The sequence below is a fragment of the Penicillium canariense genome (genome assembly GCF_028826845.1).
Source record: "Penicillium canariense strain IBT 26290 chromosome Unknown utg000006l_segment0_segment0, whole genome shotgun sequence".
Lineage (NCBI taxonomy): Eukaryota > Fungi > Ascomycota > Eurotiomycetes > Eurotiales > Aspergillaceae > Penicillium > Penicillium canariense.
The window spans coordinates 1,197,169-1,218,735 of record NW_026622733.1 but is presented as its reverse complement, the minus strand read 5'-3'; the positions used below and the strand labels follow the sequence as shown (position 1 = coordinate 1,218,735).

Below are 21,567 nucleotides of genomic sequence, written 5' to 3'. Positions count from 1 at the left end.
ACGCGTCTCGCCCAACCTTAGGGAATGAGTCAGTAAATAACATCCGGAAAGACGTTCAGATGCCCACAATCAACATTATTATGACCTTGGGTCTCTTTGAAATTGGGCAAATCCATTGGAAAGCTCTACCTTTATATTTAGGTACTCATAAAGAGCAGGCGTGCTAGCTTGCTCCTCATTTAGTATCTTGTCTAGGCTGGTGCGACGTTTCACAGCGGGAGGGGTATCGGTCGGCCTAATGGTCCGATTTATTTCGCGTCTCATATATGGGATTTACCCCACAATCTACAATTTACCATCAGATAGCGGGCCTCGATGATAAACATTCTGAAGTTTCAATTGAATATATCAGCTATCGGGGTCAGAGATATTTGTCCATCATAATAATTATAGTAGTGGGCGGTGTGGACGGCTCGCTTTCCGTGGGGGGTTCGCGTGTGAATTGCATCAACTACCCGCTTTCCATTCCCCTTTCCCAGCTCACTGAATCTCACTCCTGTCTTCTTATTTTGGCTAAGATCCATAATTCCGTGGGAACATTCTCGGTAATGTCATGAATATGGAAGGTTTCAAGGTAATAAAGGCCCGTGCCCGAGCGCGGAAGCGTGGGCGGAAGACGACATCTTGCTCCCAATGCCACATTCGCAAGCAGAAGTGCAATCAAGAAATACCCTGCTCCCGATGTATCCAGCGTGGTGTTCCCGAGCTATGTCAGTGGCCAGCTGATGAAAGAGACATTGGAATTGGTTCTCACGAGAAAGTGCCGGCAACAGGTAGGGAGCATTGTACTGCCTCGGAAAACAGCATATTGATAGAATCATTACCCAGCCGACACCCAAGGAACCGAACTTGGCCAACTCTACATTGCTCGAGGAGCGCCGACATTTTTTGGAAACTCATATTTTGGGCACCAGGTCGCAGCGCGAATGATCCATGAATCTGCCCCAGAGCTGCCTCCCATGAGCCTATTGTCTACCCAAGACTCCCTGCAGTCATTTAGGAACGACTCAGGCCCATTTTCGCAAGTATGGGATCTCCTTGGCCTTCTCCCACGGAACAAGGTGACCGTTGACCGACTTATCGAGAGATTTCTGACTGAAATTAACTGGGCTATTGACACGGTCCATCCGGAGACGTTCAGATCTCAATTCGAAGAGTTCTGGGGGAGAAAATTTGGATTCGATGAGATCGCCGGCGTCGATCTTCGCTGGCTGGCACTGCTGTTTATTATTCTCGCGTTCAGTGTCCTCCTGGATGCCCCGACAACCTCTCCAGAAAAGAGAAAAGAGAGTGAAGAAGCCTCGCTCCGTTTCTATTGGGCTTCTCGAAGAGCCATTGTAATCGCCCCATCTTTCCACGGTGAAAGTTTGGATCTTGTTCGGGCTGGCTTGATGGTGACACGGTATCTGTTATATACCCGACAAATCGCTGAAAGCTGGCTTACAGTCAGCTTTGCTATGCGTATGGCCCAAGCACAAGGTATGCACATCGATGGAGAGAAATGGGGGTTGTCAAAGAAAGCAACCGAGGTCCGGAGGAGGCTTTGGGGCAACTTGTACATGCTTGACAAGACGATTGCCCTTGCTCTCGGTAGACCATATGCTGTATCAGATCATATGTGCCTTATTCATCCACCAGAAAACATATGGCTGGATGACTTGACAGGTGCGCAGTCTGAAGTGACCTGTGCACAGCCACTGACTAGACCTACGCCCAGCACCGTCACACTTTTGGGAATTGGATTGGCCAGAATTGCTGGAGAGATCCAGGATCGATGCTTTGGACTTTATCCAGCGTCATACGACGTGGTAATCGAAATGGATGAGAAGTTGGTGGCATGGAAAAAGCAGCTCCCATCATACTTTGCCTTGGATGATACTGATTTTTCCCTGGATGCTTCGAATACCTTTCTTCCATGGCATCGTCTCTATGTCCATTCCGCATTTCATTTCGCCAGGATCACCCTCCACCGGCCGTACCTCCTACGGGAGTCTATCACCAACCGTTTTCGCCTCAGCCATGAGGCCTGTATCTCATCTGCATCATCAGATCTCAAAATTCGGTTGGAGTCATTGGGTTACGGAATTGCAGGAAGTATGCGATGGACGCTCGGCACACATAACATGTTTAACAGCGCTTTGATTTTGGGCATCATCGCAGTCCGCCGTCCTAAGGCCCCGCAAACCACAGCAATATTGGACGATCTCGAACAGTATTGCGAAAGGCTTAGAAAAGATGTGCGGCTGAACGAGTTTGGACTCGCAGAAGTCAAAGTTGTTGAGCTGTGCATTGCACGCACGAAGGGGTTTGCCAGGAACGCAAATCAATCCGGCCAGGAGGCGCAACCCGAGCCTCTCAATATTATGCCCGGGATTTTATCCCACGAAAATATTCTAGAAGAGAATAGGCATGCGAGGATGGCAACAGGAGGAATGTCTCTAGAGCCTACTACACTGTGTGCTTCACCGGACCACCCATCTGGCTACTCGCCCGATATGATGTGGCCTGCAATATGGGAGGATCAGAATTTTGCCTTCCCGCAAGCTGCTGATCTCGAAACATGGGAGCAAATGATTTCAGAAATCGCATACCACGAATAAGGCCTGAAATATGTTGATTCGCCTTATGATATAATATGGGCTTCAACGGGTATTGATTACACGGAATATTGGAAAATTAAAATGCTCAGTAAAGAGAATTTACAGGTCCTCAAATTTAATCCTCGCCCAAGACACATCACAAGATATATCGAAAATCTGGATGGAAGTCCCCGCCTTGAGTTTCGTATGAGCCTGAGTTGATCAATTGCTGGCGTTTCTCTGGCGACATCTTGTCTCGCTGGCTGTTGTGATATCTCAAAAGAAGATACATACTTGCATTTCCAAAAAATGCTAGACAGATAGTGGCTAGCGAGACGGAGTGACCGAGAACATACCGTCCATTGACAGGAGACTTGTAAATTTGACCGGCCTGTAAAAAATGTCAATGTCAGAGACTGACAATGAAGATATTAAAATTGGAATAGTTTTATCACTGACTATGAGCCCGCCACAGTTTCCGATAGTTTGTTGTAGGCCGACGGCCATGGTCCTTTTATAGTAACCTGCATGACTATTGGCATTCCATGACACCCCCAGACCAACGACGCAGTAAATTCTGCCATAGAGTTAGTATCTCCTGGAGCCAATATGAATTCTTGAAGCTTACCCAGTCACGCAAACGTATGTTGCAAAGTAGAGCGGGCCTCTGTCATGAACATCGACACCTAACATCATTGAGTAACCAACTGCTGTCACCAGGCACAATGGTGTCATAAAGACTGCTCGCATGCAGACCCTATCAGATAGATGAGCGATAACAAGATAGAACACCGATGCCCAAATATAGACAGGGACGGTGAGCAACTGTGTCTTCACCGAATCATAGCCAAAAGATTTGATGATAGTGGGTAGGAATGTGCTGAAACCGAAAGAGCAGATGTTTACACTGATCTGATTGAAGGAGGTCAACCAGCTCTTTGGGTCGCGCAGCGTTTTCCAGACTTCGCAGATGTCAAATGGCCCAATGTCGGCATATTGTGCAGATAGCTGCATACGTATGCGCATGATTTTCTTGTCTTCTTCATTGAGAAAGTATGCTGTTTCATAGTCATTCGGAAGAAAGAAAAAGGTGGCAATGCCAACAACGGCGCTCATTAGGCCTTCGACGATAAAGAGCCACCGCCAGCCCTCAAGCCCACAGGCACCGTCGAGACGAATGAGCCCGAAGGCTAACCTACAGCAAAATTAGAATCTCAGCCAGCCAGGGAAAGAAATAGTCACTTCATACAATCCACCAAATCCACCGCTAAGTGCAGCAGATACAAACAGGTAGGAGATTCTCTGGGCCTGCTCTTCTCTCTTGTAGAAAGTAGTCAAGAGAACGGTTAAACAGCTTTGATATGATTAGCTTGGAATTATTGGTAAAAGAAGGGAAGGACACCTCGTACGGGAATAGACCACTTTCAAAGATACCCAAACATAATCGAGTGATGTATAATCCCGCGACATTCTTGATAAACCCAGCCGCGGTTATGGAGGCACTGAAGCCAATGATCAATGCTGAAATCAACCTATTTGGGCGCAGTTTCTTGAGAAGCATTGAGAACGGGATCTCGAAGAATACGTAGGTTGCGTAGAACAAGGAAACAGCATCTGATAGTTTATCATAAGCATAGAACATAGTCCTTATTTGAGGAAAGCAGCTTACTCCCAAGCTGGTTGCCGACTAAACCAATATCCTCCTACAGCACCGAATAATGTTAAATAGCAGAACCAGACTCCTTGTGTTCGATAACTCACAGGCATCCCTGCGACAGCGGCATTACTGGCAAGGAAATTAGTGATTCAGTGGCTCCACAAGCTTCTCAATATAGTGCGTACCCTAGATTGCTGCGATCGAGATAAGCAACCAGGAAAATAGACATCACTAATGGGCAAATGCATAGATCAAGTTTCCAGAGCAGTTTTCTTTCTTTCACTGGATCTATTGTAGAATTGCCCACTGGCACATCAAATTCGCACGACGGTTCAGCCATGAACTTGATATCTGCTTCTTTGTCGGCCATTTTCGAAAGGAGATGACGATGAGCCTTCTCTGAGAATAAGAGTTTAGATTAATTAAGTCCATAGCCCCTGTGGTGCTTTAAATGTCAATCACCCAGCTGGAGATAACATAACATCGATCGCCCGTCGGGAAAATAGTCGGCTTATTCAAGGAGTTGGGGAAGGGGGAATCCCCGACTTTCCAGTGCTATCGCTAGTCTGCCAAGGGCAGTCCGCAGAAGAACTGATAAGGCCAATTTCTTTTCTCTGTCTGATTATCTACAAGTTTTGGTTCAATGGGTGCCCCTTTTCCCATCAAATCCTCAATTTATATTATGAAATAGAAACAATTTCATGTCAAAACTCCTTGTTAAGCCTCGTTTTACCCTGGGTCAATCCAAGGGCTCGGCGGATTTCCGAGAATGATAGGCCCAGCGCCGATAGCTAGCTAGCGCAGACATCCCGTTCCCCCGCGTTTTATCATCTTGGCATCGGTAAAAACAAAACCTCGCACGCTTATCGGGTGTGAATTCCCGATGAATTTCCCGACACACTATGTACCCGTGGGGGTCTTTGAAAGCAATTGATAAGAGACGCTTTGTTTGATTTACAATCTTTTTTTTAACGTTCAAATCAGCTCACGCTCACAGAATGACAATAAGTAACGGATTCAGTGAAACAAGAGCAGAATCGACATCTACTCTTGGATCTCAACATCCGGTAAGCCCAGTCCCATAAGTAAAACTAGAAAAAGTTAACATGCTATAGGTTTGGAAACGATGGGTCCGATTTAAAAGCGATGATGGAATTATCTATGGCGGCGAGCCTGTAGATCCCAGAGTTGACGGTAACTTTTGTCCACATACAAACCAAAACACAACTTAACAAGTATACAGTGGGACTCGCTTTGGCGGAACGGAAAAGTATCGCTGTGAAGGTTATTGCCGGGGGCTCAGCACTGGGTTACGACGCGCAATTCACCGGCGAAGTGAAAACCATTGAAGAATTGTTACCTCCGGTCTCACAGGCAGAGGCGGGAACCGTGCGATGCATCGGCCTCAACTATAAGGAACATGCAGCTGAGATGGGGTTGTCCCTTCCAAAAACACCGACGTGGGTATTTGGACCAGTGGTACTGGTGTAAAGCTGATGATATGGAACAGAGTATTTCTCAAGGCAAACACTTGCATTGCGTCACCATCAAAGCCAATTGTGTTACCCACCAATGTGGATTATGACGAAGCCGACTACGAGGTCGAACTGGCTATAATAATCGGCAAGAAGTGCAAGAATGTCTTGGTGGCCGAAGCTGGCAGCTATGTTCTGGGGTATACTGTAGCTAACGATGTGACTGCTCGCAAACACCAAGAGCAAACCTCACAGTGGTCGTATGCCAAGGGCATGGTATGTCGATTATGAATCGTGCAAGGGTTGCAATGAGAAGAACCTAATTTTCATCAGGATGGGTTTTGTCCCCTGGGACCGTGCATCGTTTCCACGGAAGAAGTTCCCAACCCAGCGAAGCTGAACTTACAAACATCGCTCAACGGGAAGACCATGCAGAATGGATCTGCGGATGACATGATTTTCAGTGTCCCGGAAATAGTGTCATATTTGTCCCAGGTATGGAATAGGCGAAACCCTTAAAGGGTGAGTTCTTTGCTCACAATTCTAGGGACATACACTGTTGCCCGGAACGGTCATCATCACAGGAACTCCATGCGGAATCGGTGTCTCTCAGAATCCACCAAAATTCCTACAGCCGGGTGACAGCCTGCGAATCAGCATAAGTCACGGGCTAGGAACACAAATATGCCCGATCATGAGGGATTGAGTCAAGCATAATTTCGCATTGCTACTGCCTTTGGGCTAGAATTACGTATAGAAAACAATCGTTGATAGTCCAAAATGTTTCACGGGTAATCCACAACTTCACGCTTCTAGCTGAACTTGGCTTGAGTCGCACAACTATTCTTGTAACTCCCAAGACCTGAAAACAATTTGCTTGAAGTATTGATCACGCACTCGAGAAACGAATGTCAATCACGGCATCATCGACAGTAGGCGGACCAACGTATTTGTTGTAGCCCCAGGCCCAGTACCAAGCAGTAGCAATAAAAATAAACGCGACAAATACCACAGGTGCATAATTCACGGTCTCTGTAGTGACAGGAATAGAAGAGGGCATACAGAACAAGGGAACAGCAAGTATGCTCCAAACTGGCAGACGATATCCAATTAGCACAGAGAATCTTGAACCTCAAGAGGAGGAATTTTCGACTTACCCAGAGCTACAACATTGCAGAATGCGCCCAGCTTACCCAGGTCAAATTCGCCATTTTTGATTTGCCGCCGACCACCAATAAAGGAGACAGCAATGGGGCATGCGTAACTGACGGTAAGCGTGATTACGCCAACTCCAGAAAAAGCATTGAAAGCCGTGGTTGACCCAAAATATATGAGCGCAAGAGCAATCTGGACTACCATACCCAGCATCATAGCACTGAAGGGAACGCCCAGGGTGTTGTTCACAATTCGCCATTTGCTGGAATATGGGATGCCCCCGTCCCGCGCAAAGGCCCAGATGGATCGTGAGACAGTAGTAGTACATCCTATCCCGCAAATGATTGCAAGTACCGCCAATGGTAGTAGGAGAAGAAATGTGCCTGTCGAATTACCGATGGCGGACTTTATGATGCTTGGAACCGGTTGGCCGGAAGCAAGAGCTATCAGTTCTTTGCTATCAGGAAGCACAAATACTAAGGTAATAAGGAAAAGAAACCCGGCGAGGGTATTCAGGATCACAGTGCCAATTATAGCTTTTGGTACTTGCTTAGATGGATGCTGAACTTCTTCGCACATTCTGTAAATTGTAAGCTTGCTGTTTTGCTACGAAGAAATTTGGGAACGGCAGAGGATTAAAGGTAGAGAAAAAGAATAAAATGAGCGGGTTACGGACGAGATGACCATCCCAGTCGAGGAAGTCGTATATGCAGCTTGTAGGAGGCCGACGCAAAAGGACCAGCCTACTGGCCAACCAGACTGGGGTTCGAAGCTTGTAAACACATATGCGCCATCATGTCTGCCGTTCTTGGCGACTACCAAGGTGCAGATAACGATGGCTAAGAGACCGGCAAAGGTCCAGAAAATGGCAAATGTCTGGAGGGCAATGTCAGTGGGAGAAAGAAAGACTTCCTTTTCTGTACTCACGTCGATATAGGGCAGCCACTTGTTACATAATGAGGAAACTGCATTGCATAAGATCGTGATGGCTAGAAAGATCAGAAATGTCTGGTAGGCAGTTGCTTCAAAAATGCCGATGCCCGGAGAAACCTCAAAAACGTTCACGCAGGCAATGATGAACTGTGCGGAGCCGAAGTTCACTGCCAGGGTTATCATGACATTTCCAATCACATAGGACCAGCCACAGATCCAGGCGACGATTCGTCGATAGTACGGAGGCGAAAGCATAAAGGACTGATAATACACCCCGCCGGCGGTTGGATAGACTGAAGTTATCTCTCCGAGTGACGCTGCCACACAGAGAATGATTATTGAGACTATCAGCCAGCCCCAGATGATGTTTACAGGACCACCCCCAACAAGTGGATAGATGAACGTGGTGGCGAGTCCATAAGGGATGGAGGCGAGAACGAAGGACATGAAGGCTACCTGGAGGGTCGATCGGTTCCTAGTGAGTTCAGGCTCGTATCCCATGGCTTCGAGTAGGCCGTTTGCTGCGATAGACTGTGACTCCCCCAGGTCTGTCTCTTCTTTTAGCTTCTCATCATCAGAAGAAGCGGATTTGGGCCCTAAACTGTGGGGCTGATGGGTTTCGAGTTTGCTCGCCATTGTCGAAAAGGCCCGAGTGGTCGCAGCGAGCGATAAACTGTGGTTTCGGTGCAATGAATAAGTGAAAAAAGGATGGAACAAGCATGTTACGAGTCCCCCTTTCCTGAAAATGGATGATTTATATACTAGTGGTACATTGGTACGGCTCAGCCGGAGAGCCAAATCATGCGCAGTTTGGTGGAACTCTATTCCTTACAAATCGTTTCTGCAGATAAGCAAATCAGTCTTGATAGTCTTTGCCCCGGATTAATTTAGCCAGCGGTAACACCGTTGATACTGGCCTTCATGTACATTAAATTCGGCAGGCGTTCACCAGGTCATGAAATAATGTGAAAAAAAGCCGCTTCATCTCTCCTCTAATCATTTTCTACCTCCGCTGGGAAGAGTAGGATATTGCATCCATTCCGTTTTTTTCGTCAATCAAACTCGATCTCCCAAATTCGATGTATTGTAAGACCTTTGACATGCATCGGCATTTGGCAATGGCATGATAACCGTGCCGCCTGAATTAGCAGGGAGGTTGCCCGATTGCCTATCGGATTTTTCTGATTGGACCACAAATGGTAACGTAGGGATGACACGGAAAGCTCTCGAGAACCATACATATACGCAACACTGCATGATGAGGCCCAATTGACTCTACATCAAGTCAGAGGCAGTCTCAAAAATGGAGAGTTTTGCGTCCGGAATGAAGCCGAACCAATTAGATCCAAAGCCTATATCTACAAGAGGCAAGGAGGTGGCTTGGCTTATTGCTGAAGAGACGACAACAGAAGGAGCAAAACTCCGCTTTGCGTATACTTTGTCTCTAAGGTTGGTTTAGCAAAATTTAAGTTTCAATATAGTAGTATCAAGCCCCTTGCAAATGTACACCAATTAACCTATCAGCCAATACAATTATCTGCTAGGATACTCCCGTGCAACTTGACTAGTATAACTTGATGTACAAGATGTACTATGGTGCAGTAGATAGGGTCTCATTGTTTAAGTGGTACAATGTGGAGGAGGACGCCCGCCTTTTTGAAGATATTCCAGAAATGGTTGAATTTTCCCATGAATTCGAAGGAGAGCCATTGGGCTGTTCAAGACGGGGTCCACTTGCTCGAGACATGGGATGATCATTCCATCCTTGGGTGCCAAGAATCGCGGTTACGCTAATGCACCGCGGCTACGCTAGCCCTGAGTACCGCAAGGATCTGTCTGGGGCCATCTCCCCACGTAGGTCACAACGAAGATAATGGGTAGAGACAACTCTCACTACTAACATGACTGATAACGGAAAGATGCAGGGGTATCTTGATTGACCTTTCGGGGTCTATCCCAGATGCGAGGCCTAAGACGCGACGGATGCAGGCAGTCGTTTGTGGTTTCGATCTGGTGATAAGCAGGGATTGATAAACGGAGCGAATTTTATTTTCATTAGTCTTCAAAACTCAGATATACTGATGCCATTGCTCGTCAGTCGGAAATTCCCGGCAACATACTTCGTATCGCCCCTCGCCTGTGACGTTGCTTCGCTCTCACGGACGTACCTTTTTGATAGCCTCAAGGCACCCTGGCGGTGAAAAAAATCTCCGTTGAATCAAGCTCGCCATTCTGTCCTTCCCCACTAATGAGGTTGGGCACCCAAGCGTAGGCTCCTCCACAAGTAGCAGGTGTGCCCGTGCTTGAACTGTCGAAAGGCATTGACTATGTCAAATTTGGGGTATTCACCACATTCACCACAGACCATTAGTGCCTCTTCATAGGGCAGACCACAGCACAAGGTGGGAGACCAGCTCCGCCAATGTGAGCATGTGAGTGAATGCCAATGATGCTCTCGTCTGCGCTTCTCCTGACAAGGCACTGTGTGAGTCTGAACCGTCAAATTATAAAAAGAGTAAATACCTTCAAGTGGCTTTGCTTAAACGTGGCTAGCGTGCGGGCTTTAGCTGGCCCAAGCCTTGTGTTCCAATCTGGCCATTATTCATCGCTGATGGCCGTTATGTGCCGCGATTGCAACTGCTCACATCGGAACTGTGAAGTTGGGCCTCGAGGAGGACAATGCTGAGATCAGGCGATTCGGTATTAAGTATATGTACAATGCTAGTACCTGTGATGCCTCATCCAGTAACCACCACATCTGCATGGTCTATCCATGGAGAGCGATGCCACTGGTACCTGGAAGCCTGGCAATGCCAAAACTACCGGTTGGGATTGGCTACTGGGATATCTGGAGCGACCAAACCCCTTTTCATTCGTACATACCGTGAAGTGGGTTCGTCATGACGAGAAGGGAAAAGGAGAGCCTCAGATGGATAATTGGAGGTAATAGTAACAGGCGATAGTGAGTATGCCTAGCTGACGGCATTTCGGGAAGAACTATCTCCTGTATTTAATGTTTTCTGAGAGAAGAGCACGTTGCGGGTGCTGATAGACTCAATTCCCGAAGGAAGCACATTCACGCTAGGCCAGCTAGCACGGTTTTTTTGAGTGCTCTTTCGTCCTGGCTAGTTTAGTTTATTTGGGGCCGCATAGCACCCAAGTGGACCCCAGCCGGCGTATTCGATCACTCAAAAAGGAAATGGAACCCGCCGCAGGATGGCGTCGAGGTGATGCCACGCGACCAAGCGGGAGGGGTAGGGGCCACTAGCAAACACCAGCAAGGTTGTGGCACCCAGGATTCCATGTCCAACTATTTTGAACTTAGCCAACACGGACAGGGAATCAAATCAGTGAAACTCGAGTCCGTCTCAAGTCGGAAGGGATGTGCGGGGTAAAACGGTGAGGAAAGCAAGCCGAGCCGATCACCTGAAGACGCCACCAGCAGATAAGGCGGACACCTCACAGGAACGCGTGGGCTGTTCTTTGCGATTCTCCGTAGGAAATCTCATTCCGTTCTTTTCGTTCACAGCGATGCATCAATTTCGCAAGAGCACATCTGTGCCTCGACAGGAGAGGCAGAAGAACCCCAATCGGTGCAGACCAAAATCCAAAGGAGGCTGCCTACGATGCAAGCAGCGGCGAGTAAGTGGAGGTGAACCATGCTGAGGTCTTGCTTCCAAACCAACTTAGATTCATCCGCTAACATAATATTCAGCGCAGATGTGATGAGACTAAGCCCAGCTGCCAGGAATGCTCGAGAAAGGGGTTTACATGCCCCGGATATCAAAAAAAGCCTCTTGAGTGGCGCTATGTCTTTAAAGAGGGAGAGACGCAAGACGAAGAACAAGTAATTCTCTCGCTGTCGGAAGAATCTCCACCACCATCTGTTCCCGGGACGCAAAATCCTCACAGCGAAGAGAGCCAGACCGCCGAAGCTAGCCAGAACAATGGGCTACAAGAGCTGTGGGACGAAGCCAGCTCAACGCTCTTCGACCAACTACCGGATATTGACCCATCTGACGGGATATGTTCAAAGCTGGAGTCCATATCAAATAATATAGCTACCATCAAGGATGCAGTAGAGTCAGATGACAGCCTGGTCATTCTCCGTCGCCGCCTGGCAAACACCACAATACCATCATTTCTGATTCAAATGCCAGCTATCCTGGTACAATACTATTTTGATTACGTGTGCAAGGCATGGTCATCTTTTGACTCGCCTTTAAATCCATTTCGACTCATAGTCAGCCGCCTTTGGAGTCGGAACGCGGCGATCTACTATGCTATCCAAAGCATGGCAGCAGCATCGCTAGCCAACGACTTTCCAGGCATGAGGGCGATTGGAAGACAAACTCAGCAGCAAGCAATTGCATGCCTTCGAAATAACCCACGGATTGGTACTTTGCATCGAGATAACCAAGACGACGAGTTCTTCCTGGCTCTTCTCATGATTGGATTGACTACAGCGTGGCACAACGCCGCCGATCTGGGGCTGGAATATCTGAAGGAGGCTAAGGATCATCTCATCAAGCAGCAGAAGATGTGTCAGAGCCCCAATTCTGTATTTGCCAAACAATACCCACTATTTCAACAGTGTCTACTATACTGGAACATGTTGGCTGCATTTGTCGCGGAAGATTCTCTACTTTTGAGTGAAGAGAGCGTTCTCGAGCGAACCGACCCGGAAACCTCCGTATACCTGATTGACGGCCAGGCTCTTCCACACCCATGGACGGGCCCGCTTTCCAAAGCGCTAAGGCTATTCTATCAAAGTGCGCGGGTGGTTCGAGCGGCACGAATATCTCATCGCACACGCGTTGACAATATTGACTTGGTAACCTTCGATTTTGACAATTTGGTTAAAGAGATCGATCTGCGGCAGAAAGCCGAACGCCTGGAAGAGGATATACTGTTCACAGGGCTGTCATCATACTGTGGACCGGTGGACATTGGTGACACAAATACGCCTCCTTCCCATTTTATAATTTTGGCGGAGGCTTATCGCTGTGCTGGGCTCTTGCAAATTTATCATGTCTTCCCCGACATTCTTGAGGATCGATTATGTCTTAATAAGAGACCCGGGGCAAACACACCAGCTCTGTTTTCAGTCCTCCTACCTGCAGACTCTCCTGTCCGATCTGGGGAGGATACACGCCGTGTCTTGGCTGTACACATTGTGTCACTTCTCGACCAACTTCCTTCTACATCGGGAACCCGCTTCATGCAGCTTGTGCTTTTGACTTGCATTTCTAGCGACCTTGTGTTTTCCAATGAATCGGTTTTTGGACCCGGAGCGAACCCTCTCGCTTGCCTGAACACTCTAGACGTTGATGTTGCCCAAGGGAGGCGCAGAGTCAATACCCGGCTGTCGGAGCTTACCTTGATTGTTCCAAAGCTACCAATGCAACGCATATCAGGAATCGTGCATGAAGTTTGGGATAGAGCAGATTCGGGAATGGGAGTATATTGGCTGGACTTGATGGTTGAGAGAAGTCTTGAAACGATCATGGGATGATGCGTTTGAAACTGTTTCAGCCCTGATGAATACCGACTTAGATTTATGAAGCAGAGTTATCGTATAATACTTAATCGTTGGCGAGATACATGCCGGAGTGTGCTAACGTAAACCTCTGAACACCAGACATTAATGATAGCATGTAGCAAAGGAAAATAGAACCCCTTGTAGCTTCACGGATGAGCTTCAAGAGTTAAATAGTTACAGATAAGCGCGTGTCACTGCCGCAATAGATGGAAGGGGTCCGAGAGAATCAACGAGTCGTTCCAGCAACATTCCAACATTTTACTCTGAGTATCAATCTCTTACCTGAATAAAGAGACCTATTTGCATGTCGACTCTCACTATGCCTGAAGACATTGTCGCGTTAGACATTTGTCACCGAGCTATACCAGCTTTCCGAGACTCGTCCACGTTTCATGAAAACACCAGGAGAGCGTCATCACGATGCCACAATTGCCTTGACTTCGGCGATAGCCATTAGAGCAGACACTGTTGCTTAATGTCCTGCCTGACCTCAAGCGTATTTGAGTATAACTGTTGGCGCTGAATATCCACCCCAAGTTGATGATAATAGCATTTCCTGCAGAGCTTAAATTCAAATGCATCCACAGGGTGCATTGTCTTCCTGCGACCGATCACATTAGCCTTCACATTGCCTCTACAATGTTCTCTTAAAGTCACTCGTCTAGAACGCCCTGGCTGAACCCTAGCAAGGGTGGGAAACACGCAATTCTCTAGAACGATGTCGGGACCTGGGGCTAGAAATGCTTACGAATGGACCGATACCAACGCTGAAAGCAGACTTTATTATTATACCTTCTTTCATTGACATCTGGAAGCTATGGGCCAGAGGGTTGTTAAATCAGGATCTTAAACACGTAGATCATTTAAATCATTTCCTTTGCAAGTTGCCTCCTTCGAATGGCACCCTCACAGTCGTCATGATGACATGTAAGGACTAATTTAGACGTTGGGCATATTTGGCCGCGAGGTTTTTCTTTCTTCTTATTTCCCCTGTCGTAAGGAGTTGTGAGGGCCTCTGGGCCACCAAGCCTCAATTGGCAAGTAGGCGCAGAATCTAGCAATCTGGCGTTTGATAATAGTTTTGAGTAGTAATTTTCATATTTTTGTTTGATATCGTACAAGATGTAATTGAAGATTGTCCCGCACAAACGATCTACTCAGCAAATCAAAAGCAATTCGTTCTGGTTCGTGAAGAACTTGCTAATCACATCTTGGCCAGGCCCTGCCATCCAAAGTTCCTCTAACTGATTCAGCGCTGTCGACATCACTCCCATCCCGAAGAATTTTACAAGAGACTGTAAGTACAACCGAATCATCTCCTGTTCGTGTGTGTTTCGCGCATGTATTCCAAAAGCAAAAAGTGGCCAAGTTGCTGTGGTCGCAATGGGAGAGTTTGGTGGCAAGCGCGGTAGAATTGAAGCAAGCTTCCAGAATGCATGGTCAATAATGTCATCGGAAAGATCGTGAGTAAACCGGGAATCCAGCAGCAGTAAAAGACTCTGCTGGTAGAGCTCTGCACAAAGGACCAACTCCTGTTTGTTGCTGCGGGGCTCCCATTTGTCAATCTGTGCTCTCAAGTTGTAGTACTCGAGGATCAGATCTCTCCTGGCGGATGTTGCTGAGGGCTGACATGATGCAAAGTCCCGGAGCAAAGTTGAAACTTTTGGTACAAAGGTAAAAAGCTCGTAGGCACAGCCGCACAGGACACCTATCTCGCCATCGGGGCCACCAGTACTGTCCGCCCACACGCTGGGGGCCATGGTCAGGGCCGGTGGAGAGTTCGTGGTAAATGATGCGAGGGCGGCATTGTACACATAAAGTTCAGTTGCAAACGCGACAATACTGGTCTGTTTCGGCTTTTCGGTAGAGCGTCGCACATGGGCCATTAGATGATGAGCACCCTCCAGGTGTCGCTGCATGGCTTTTGGGTCATTACCCCTCGTCGCCTTCACTTGCGTGAGTAAAATCTTGAAGTTGAGAAGATATGGGAAATCGGTACCTACCTCTAGAAGATAGAATATTAAGACAACTAGTAAAGCACGCCAGGCAGCATCTATATTACTGCCATCGTTTGAAGCCCCCGACAAAGCAACCCTGAGTTGTTGCAATGCTCGAGTATACCTGGACCAGGTCAACGACTGCATTTCGAGATCCAGATGAGGCAGCCGCTGCATCATGTGCACGCCTGATAGAGCCAGAATTGAATTCATTAGAAGTTCATCATTGAGTGCAACGGGAAGTATGGTATGAAGAAACGGGTTCTCGCTATCCTGCAGACATGCGAGTCGGTTTGCCGTATCTTTCAAGTAATGATCAAGTAGCCTCCAAGTCTCAGACCTCGAGGCCGCCGATCCAACCAGGGGAAAATTGGATGGGGACGCAGGGATGGTCGCAGCGGGCAGGTCGCTCGGGGCGCCAATAGTGAGGGCCCACGCCTCAGACGCGGGTACACTGTGGGTAGAGAGTATTTGCGGTTGTTGCTGTGGAGTTGACCCTGCCTCAATGGCTCCCATTTGCGGGCTTGCATCTGGCCAGACACAGCTGAGGGCATTGCGGAGGCAAGCCGCGCAGATCGGCTTCACTTCGTCACATTTTTTCTTGCGACGCCGGCAGGACAAGCAACCTAGGCGAGATCGGGCCCCCATTTCGGTTTCAAGCCATCACGGTTGTGGTAACACTCACACTCAAACCACTTTCAAAGTTGTCCTCGGAGAACGCTGACCATCATCGCGAAGCAAGCGAAACTCCTCGACGGGAAGCGTGCTTACCTTCCCCGCCCGGGTGGCCGACCACGTGACCGGATGGGAAATGATCAGATAGTAGATTGCTGGAGCTGAAAGGGGCTGTGAGCTTCTCCAGCCCAAAAGTCGATACGAATGCACGGCTCCACGAGGTGCAAACCGGAACAGAGGGTCCCTGCGCAGGTGATGTATCATGCATGGCTACTCTCCACATGACCCAGGCATCGGCCTCCGACTCCGCCTCCCGCTCGCCAATGGCAACTCGAGTGAACTCCTCTTGTAACCAACCAGGTTTTCTTTCTCGTTACACGCGAACGATCGTCCGATGCTTGCCTATTGAGCAAGTAGCTTAGCGCCGAATAGATGCGCTTGGTGTGATGATTTGCGGGGCAACCTTCGCTTTTGCCCTGTGCATCTTTCGCGCGGAGTAACCGGCATTACACAGCGCTTAAAGCGCCAGCCATTAAGGAATCGACTATTTCAGTGCCCTTCGAAAAAGCAAACAATGTGGGACCACTTTCCATATCGAACAGATGACCCCTTGAATGAGAATTCGGAACTTTTCTTCATTGAGCCAAAGCGCAGAGATAATCAGCATGGACGCCTCCCAAATCTTCCTCATCTGAAATTCCAGAGAAAAGAGACTTTGCCCAAAGCAAGTCCCCAATTTGTGTTGATTGCATTCTAGTCTTTCAGTGACTGGACGTAACAACCCCTCATGCCTTTCTCACGCTCCATCAACATTGTTGGATGCCATGCCGAAGGCGAGGTGGGCGATGTGATCATCGGCGGAGTCTTAGATGTGCCCGGCAAAACGATGTTTGACAAGCTCGTTCATTTCGAAACCAAAAAAGACAGCCTGCGTCAACTGCTTCTCAACGAGCCCCGCGGTCGGTCGTCCATGAATACCAATCTCGTCCTTCCGCCCTGTGACCCGCGTGCGGATGCTGGCTTCTTGATCATGGAGAGTGAAGAATATGCGCCCATGTCCGGCTCCAATATCATCTGTACCACAACTGTGCTATTGGAGACTGGGATGATCCCAATGACAGAACCCGTTACCAAAGTAACATTGGATACTGCCGCCGGGTTGGTGACGGTCACCGCGGAATGTGAAGGAGGGAAATGTAAAAATGTGGAGTTCGACAATGTTCCTGCATTTGCTTTGGAATTAGACTACAAAGTCCAAGTGCCCGGGATGGGGCAAGTATCTGTCGACATTGCATATGGAGGCATGATGTATGTATTAGTTGATGCCGCTTCCCTGGGATTGGTAGTCGACAACCAACACGCCCGTCAATTAGTGGAGATTGCGGAGAAAATCAAACGTGCGGTGGAGGCTGCGTATACTCCGGTTCATCCTGAAAACCCTGGTATCAGGGGATTTAGCGTCCTGGAATACACAGTGCCCTTGAGAATGGAAGCCGGCACTAAGGTGGCAATGAACGCAGTCGTGGTCTCGCCAGGGCGATTTGATCGCAGTCCCTGCGGCACCGGAACATCTGCGCGCTTAGCGGTGATGCATTCTAGAGGCCAAATCAAAGAGGGAGAAGTCTTCAAGCACCGGAGCATCCTGGGCACTGAGTTTGTTAGCCGAATTCGGGGCATCACGAAGGTCGGGAAATACTCTGCTGTCCTGCCGTCTGTCAAGGGTCGAGCTTGGATTACAAGCTTCAAGCAGGTCGTTCTGGATATAACAGATCCTTTTCCAGAGGGATTTAGAGTTGGAGACCAGTGGCATCTGGCACCGAACTAGGCATTGTTTTTTGAATGTTCTTCGAGTCTCGAGTGAAAATGATTCGAAGCAATATGCAAGGTTCAGTTATTTTGCACATGTCGCATCTATAACTATCCGCTACGCCCTAGTCTAATCTTTCAACTCTTCTCTCTCGTTTTGAGTACCGTTGAATTGATTTTAGGCATGACTAGCTGGATGCCCGGATTGGCGCAAGATGCGAGTTCCGCCTGCTACCCTGCTGGCGGACGAATCTTGGGTAGCGGAGCCATCTTTTCCCTGATAATCATCTTTCCAATCGGGAGCAACAAACGAGAATCAAGAGATCCAAGACACCTTGCAGATATAAAGATATGGAAGGTCGATCACGAGTGCAATAGAAGAATAATCAAGCTTCAGACGACTTGTATTCAACTTGTATAGATCTTGATTATGTCACTGATGAAACATTGAATGGAACAGTTCGGGTTTACAGGGCAACTACTCGCAGGATGAATCTACTAGAGACTTTCCTTATCTGCGGTACGGGAAATAGTTTGTAGCGCCCTAAAATGTTCGAAAACACTCTTAATATCGACTAGAGTATGCCGGATCAGGATTAACGCAGTTCATGATGGCGGGGCAGTTGAGTCTACCAAACCACCAAGTCAACAACTGAAAGCATTAAGCAATAACATAGGCTTAAAGCCCAAACGGGTATGTTTCCTCTTTCCCAAGTGGTGTTGCGGGCTGAATGGTCTCGAGAGGGTTAACGGCGTGTGTGCGGTCAAACCAGATGTACCCGTCGAACTGCTTGTAGAGATGGGCTTGTGAATAATGTGAGATTTTCTCGGTATCCGGCCGGTATATGACGCCAATAAACCGCTCGAGGCGATTCTTCTCTTTGGAGAGCGCAATCCGCAGAGCAGGATCGAGGTGCTCGTGCCGGAGATCAAGAAGGAAACGAGGAACTCCGGTGTCGTGAGCTATGATCTCCCAACTGTCATCTCGCGAGGGATTGACAGCCATGACTTCCATATCGTCATCCCATTCATGCGCTGCTGCAACAGTGCCAGTGTGAGTTCCACAGCCAAGAATCGCGACGTTTTCCGGGCCCAGTCGCTCTCGACACAGCTGGCCAATGTTGATTTCCTTCCGACGGGTCCCCATGCTCGTATACCGAGCATCACCCACATGGGAGTTGTGCGCCCATACGATAGCCTTGTGTTCTGGTGGTGGGCGATGCTGTAAGAGACGTTGTAAAGTGTCGAACATATGTGTATCTCGCAAGGTCCAAGAAGTAGCCGAGCTCCAGTACATCGCCTTGTAGTACTGCTCAGCATCTCGCACCAGGTAGGCATTTTGCTTGCTGCTCTGGAATTCCTCGCCATCCTGTGGGTCGGATTGCAAATATTCTAATCTGCTACTGAGAAGATTTCGTAGGATCCTCACCACCGACGACTCGCAATCTTTCATTCCGCGCATGGAGGCCAGGCCGTATCCCGAAGGTTCATCGATCCAAGGCTCCAGGCACCCGTAGCGACTGCGGGCCTCTTTCGCAGCCTGCGGGTCGACGCGGTCAAGATATTCCACTACCGCGCGAATTGAAGTGCCCATGCTGTACAGATCTAGTCCGTGGAAGCCGACACGTCTGCCGGGTGGTTGCGATTTGTTCCACTCGCGCATCCACTCGACCAACTCTTGCATCTCTCGGTTGCGCCACATCCAGGTCGGAAATCGCTTGAAAGGCTCAAACATTTTGGCCTTGCCTCCAATTTGTGCTTTGGGGCCAGGCCTGAAGCGAACATACCGGTCGATAGCTTCGGCATCCGGCCAATCTGCTTCAACAGTGACCATAGTGTAGCCATGCTTCTGGATTAGCCGCTTCGTGATCTCTGCACGCGCCTGATAGAATTCAGATGTGCCATGACTACCGTCGCCGAGAAGCACAACCTGTTTATCGGCAAAGGAGTCGAAATAGGATGCGAAGCTTTCGTCTTCAATTTCTGGGAGAGGCTCTACGGCCCTGTTAAACAGGTCTTGTAGCTGTGCCATGGGTGCTGACAGTCGTCGCAGGGATGCTGAAGGTCTATAACGAGCCAGTGTGATGAGATGGGTAGCTAAGTATGGTTAACTCACCATTTCGGGTTCAAGTTGTTTATATGGACAGTGCATCTGGTACTTCTGGTGCAAATGAGATCATACCCGAATAATTGTCCAGTCATCATGACTTCACGGCCGCTGCGGTAAATTCCAACCACAGCTCGCAGGCAACCCAGCGAAACTCCCTAACCAAAGGATAGTGTCGTATGTTCTTTCCTAATGACATATTTCCAGTGGCGCTTGCCGCGATTCCCACGCCCAACGTATCCCACATTCCGCTCACCAGATCGACATAAGCGGCCCATTCACACGGCAGGCTCGACCAGCATGGCCCTCCCCATTAGCAGTCCGTCCCCAAAGGTGGACCGCTTCCAACAGGCGATGCAGTCTCTCTATGGCAGCTTCAGCAACATAATCGAACCCGACAAGTGGACCCCGCCTCCAAAATCGGGTGGCCATCGCGGCCGATATCTATGGACGGACGCATTCGGAGTAATCAACCTGCTAACCATGCATAAAGAGTATAGAAAAGCAGGCGGCGAGTCGTGTCAGGATGACCGATACCTTGTGCTGGCGCGCCGACTGATCCAGACCGTCCACGAAGTATTGGGTCGCACGCGAGATGGACGGTCGCGATTACCAGGAGCCACAGACCAAAACCCTCTCGGCGGCGGGCTGCGCATTGGCAAGATGGACGCGCATGGATCTGACTGCGATGGCCAGTACCACCACTATTTGACGGTGTGGATGTTCGCACTCAACCGGATGGCCGTAGCGTCGGGCGACATGAACTACAACCGACAAGCGGTGGAGCTGGCGCGCGCCATTCACCCAAAGTTCTTCGTCGATCGCTCGACTGCACGCCCACGGATGGTCTGGAAGATGTCCATGGATTTATCCACCCCGCTAGTCAGATCAGAGGGCAACTTGGACCCCATCGATGGGCTCGTGACCTTTCGTCTACTTCAAGCGACAGCCGCAGAAGCTGGGGATGGGCAAGTCTTGATGGAGGAGATCTCTGACTATAAACGAGTGATGGAACGGAAGGGCGAGCATTTTGTCTCCAATGACCCACTGGATTTGGGCATGACCTTGTGGACGGCGCATTGGTTCTCGGAAACGGAAAGCTGGGCATCGAGTTTGGCAACCAGATGCTTCGAACAACTATGTGAGTTTCCTTCGGGCATTTTTCCTCCTCACTCTAAGGATCCCTCGCTGCTGTTCCTCGGGAGATGCTAAGAGCTTTCTGATCGTAGACGATCTGTTTGAGATCAACCGGTACCTCGAGCGTAACATCAACCATCGCTTGGCGTTTCGTGAATTTGGAACGTGCTTGGGGCTGCAATGCCAAGCACAGCAGACCACTGAAAAGGAACGAGCTGTCGATCTCAAAACATGGTCAGATACAATCGTTGCTGCGTGGGATCCATACATGGAACTTTCCATCTCCGAAGGTCTCACGCCGGAGGACCTACGGCCCATCACACGAGTTATGTATGCCTCGGCTTTGATCCCCGGTGGTAAGTGGTCCCCGAAGCCTATCATGAACCCTTCGAGGCTAGGCCGTGGCTTACTCTCCTCGGTTTTCTGCTAACGCTTTCGTTGCACCCAGCTTTCTGTTCGGGGTACTTGGGTCCGGAACCAAAATCCACGGAGGCCAGTTACGGA

The 21,567-nt window shown here is 48.9% G+C and overlaps 9 protein-coding genes across 9 annotated transcripts; 5 read left to right on the top strand and 4 right to left on the bottom strand.

The window, feature by feature from the left end:
• Positions 1-553: 553 nt before the first annotated feature.
• Positions 554-2,600, top strand: N7482_008422 (Zn(II)2Cys6 transcription factor; the record flags this gene model as incomplete). The annotated part of the gene is made up of 2 exons (XM_056690546.1): positions 554-773; positions 829-2,600. 2 exons carry the CDS (start codon positions 554-556, stop codon positions 2,598-2,600), a joined length of 1,992 nt encoding a protein of 663 aa, XP_056540311.1.
• Positions 2,601-2,736: 136 nt separating this feature from the next.
• On the bottom strand, positions 2,737-4,606 carry N7482_008421 (uncharacterized protein; the record flags this gene model as incomplete). The annotated part of the gene is made up of 8 exons (XM_056690545.1): positions 2,737-2,970; positions 3,039-3,156; positions 3,208-3,774; positions 3,829-3,933; positions 3,989-4,193; positions 4,249-4,282; positions 4,341-4,365; positions 4,422-4,606. 8 exons carry the CDS (start codon positions 4,604-4,606, stop codon positions 2,737-2,739), a joined length of 1,473 nt encoding a protein of 490 aa, XP_056540310.1.
• A 628-nt stretch (positions 4,607-5,234) lies between these two features.
• Positions 5,235-6,417, top strand: N7482_008420 (fumarylacetoacetate hydrolase family protein; the record flags this gene model as incomplete). Its single annotated transcript, XM_056690544.1, has 6 exons — positions 5,235-5,303; positions 5,352-5,430; positions 5,480-5,696; positions 5,747-5,987; positions 6,045-6,206; positions 6,259-6,417. The coding sequence occupies 6 exons, from the start codon at positions 5,235-5,237 to the stop codon at positions 6,415-6,417; spliced, it is 927 nt and encodes a 308-aa protein (XP_056540309.1).
• Positions 6,418-6,600: 183 nt separating this feature from the next.
• On the bottom strand, positions 6,601-8,435 carry N7482_008419 (uncharacterized protein; the record flags this gene model as incomplete). Its single annotated transcript, XM_056690543.1, has 3 exons — positions 6,601-6,803; positions 6,869-7,446; positions 7,543-8,435. The coding sequence occupies 3 exons, from the start codon at positions 8,433-8,435 to the stop codon at positions 6,601-6,603; spliced, it is 1,674 nt and encodes a 557-aa protein (XP_056540308.1).
• A 2,895-nt stretch (positions 8,436-11,330) lies between these two features.
• Positions 11,331-13,314, top strand: N7482_008418 (Zn(II)2Cys6 transcription factor; the record flags this gene model as incomplete). The annotated part of the gene is made up of 2 exons (XM_056690542.1): positions 11,331-11,441; positions 11,515-13,314. The coding sequence occupies 2 exons, from the start codon at positions 11,331-11,333 to the stop codon at positions 13,312-13,314; spliced, it is 1,911 nt and encodes a 636-aa protein (XP_056540307.1).
• Positions 13,315-14,498: 1,184 nt separating this feature from the next.
• Positions 14,499-15,854, bottom strand: N7482_008417 (uncharacterized protein; the record flags this gene model as incomplete). Its single annotated transcript, XM_056690541.1, has 1 exon — positions 14,499-15,854. The coding sequence occupies one exon, from the start codon at positions 15,852-15,854 to the stop codon at positions 14,499-14,501; it is 1,356 nt and encodes a 451-aa protein (XP_056540306.1).
• A 946-nt stretch (positions 15,855-16,800) lies between these two features.
• N7482_008416 (putative proline racemase) lies at positions 16,801-17,838 on the top strand (the record flags this gene model as incomplete). Its single annotated transcript, XM_056690540.1, has 1 exon — positions 16,801-17,838. One exon carries the CDS (start codon positions 16,801-16,803, stop codon positions 17,836-17,838), a length of 1,038 nt encoding a protein of 345 aa, XP_056540305.1.
• A 660-nt stretch (positions 17,839-18,498) lies between these two features.
• Positions 18,499-19,851, bottom strand: N7482_008415 (putative erythromycin esterase; the record flags this gene model as incomplete). Its single annotated transcript, XM_056690539.1, has 1 exon — positions 18,499-19,851. The coding sequence occupies one exon, from the start codon at positions 19,849-19,851 to the stop codon at positions 18,499-18,501; it is 1,353 nt and encodes a 450-aa protein (XP_056540304.1).
• A 375-nt stretch (positions 19,852-20,226) lies between these two features.
• Positions 20,227-21,493, top strand: N7482_008414 (uncharacterized protein; the record flags this gene model as incomplete). The annotated part of the gene is made up of 2 exons (XM_056690538.1): positions 20,227-21,067; positions 21,156-21,493. 2 exons carry the CDS (start codon positions 20,227-20,229, stop codon positions 21,491-21,493), a joined length of 1,179 nt encoding a protein of 392 aa, XP_056540303.1.
• Positions 21,494-21,567: the final 74 nt, after the last annotated feature.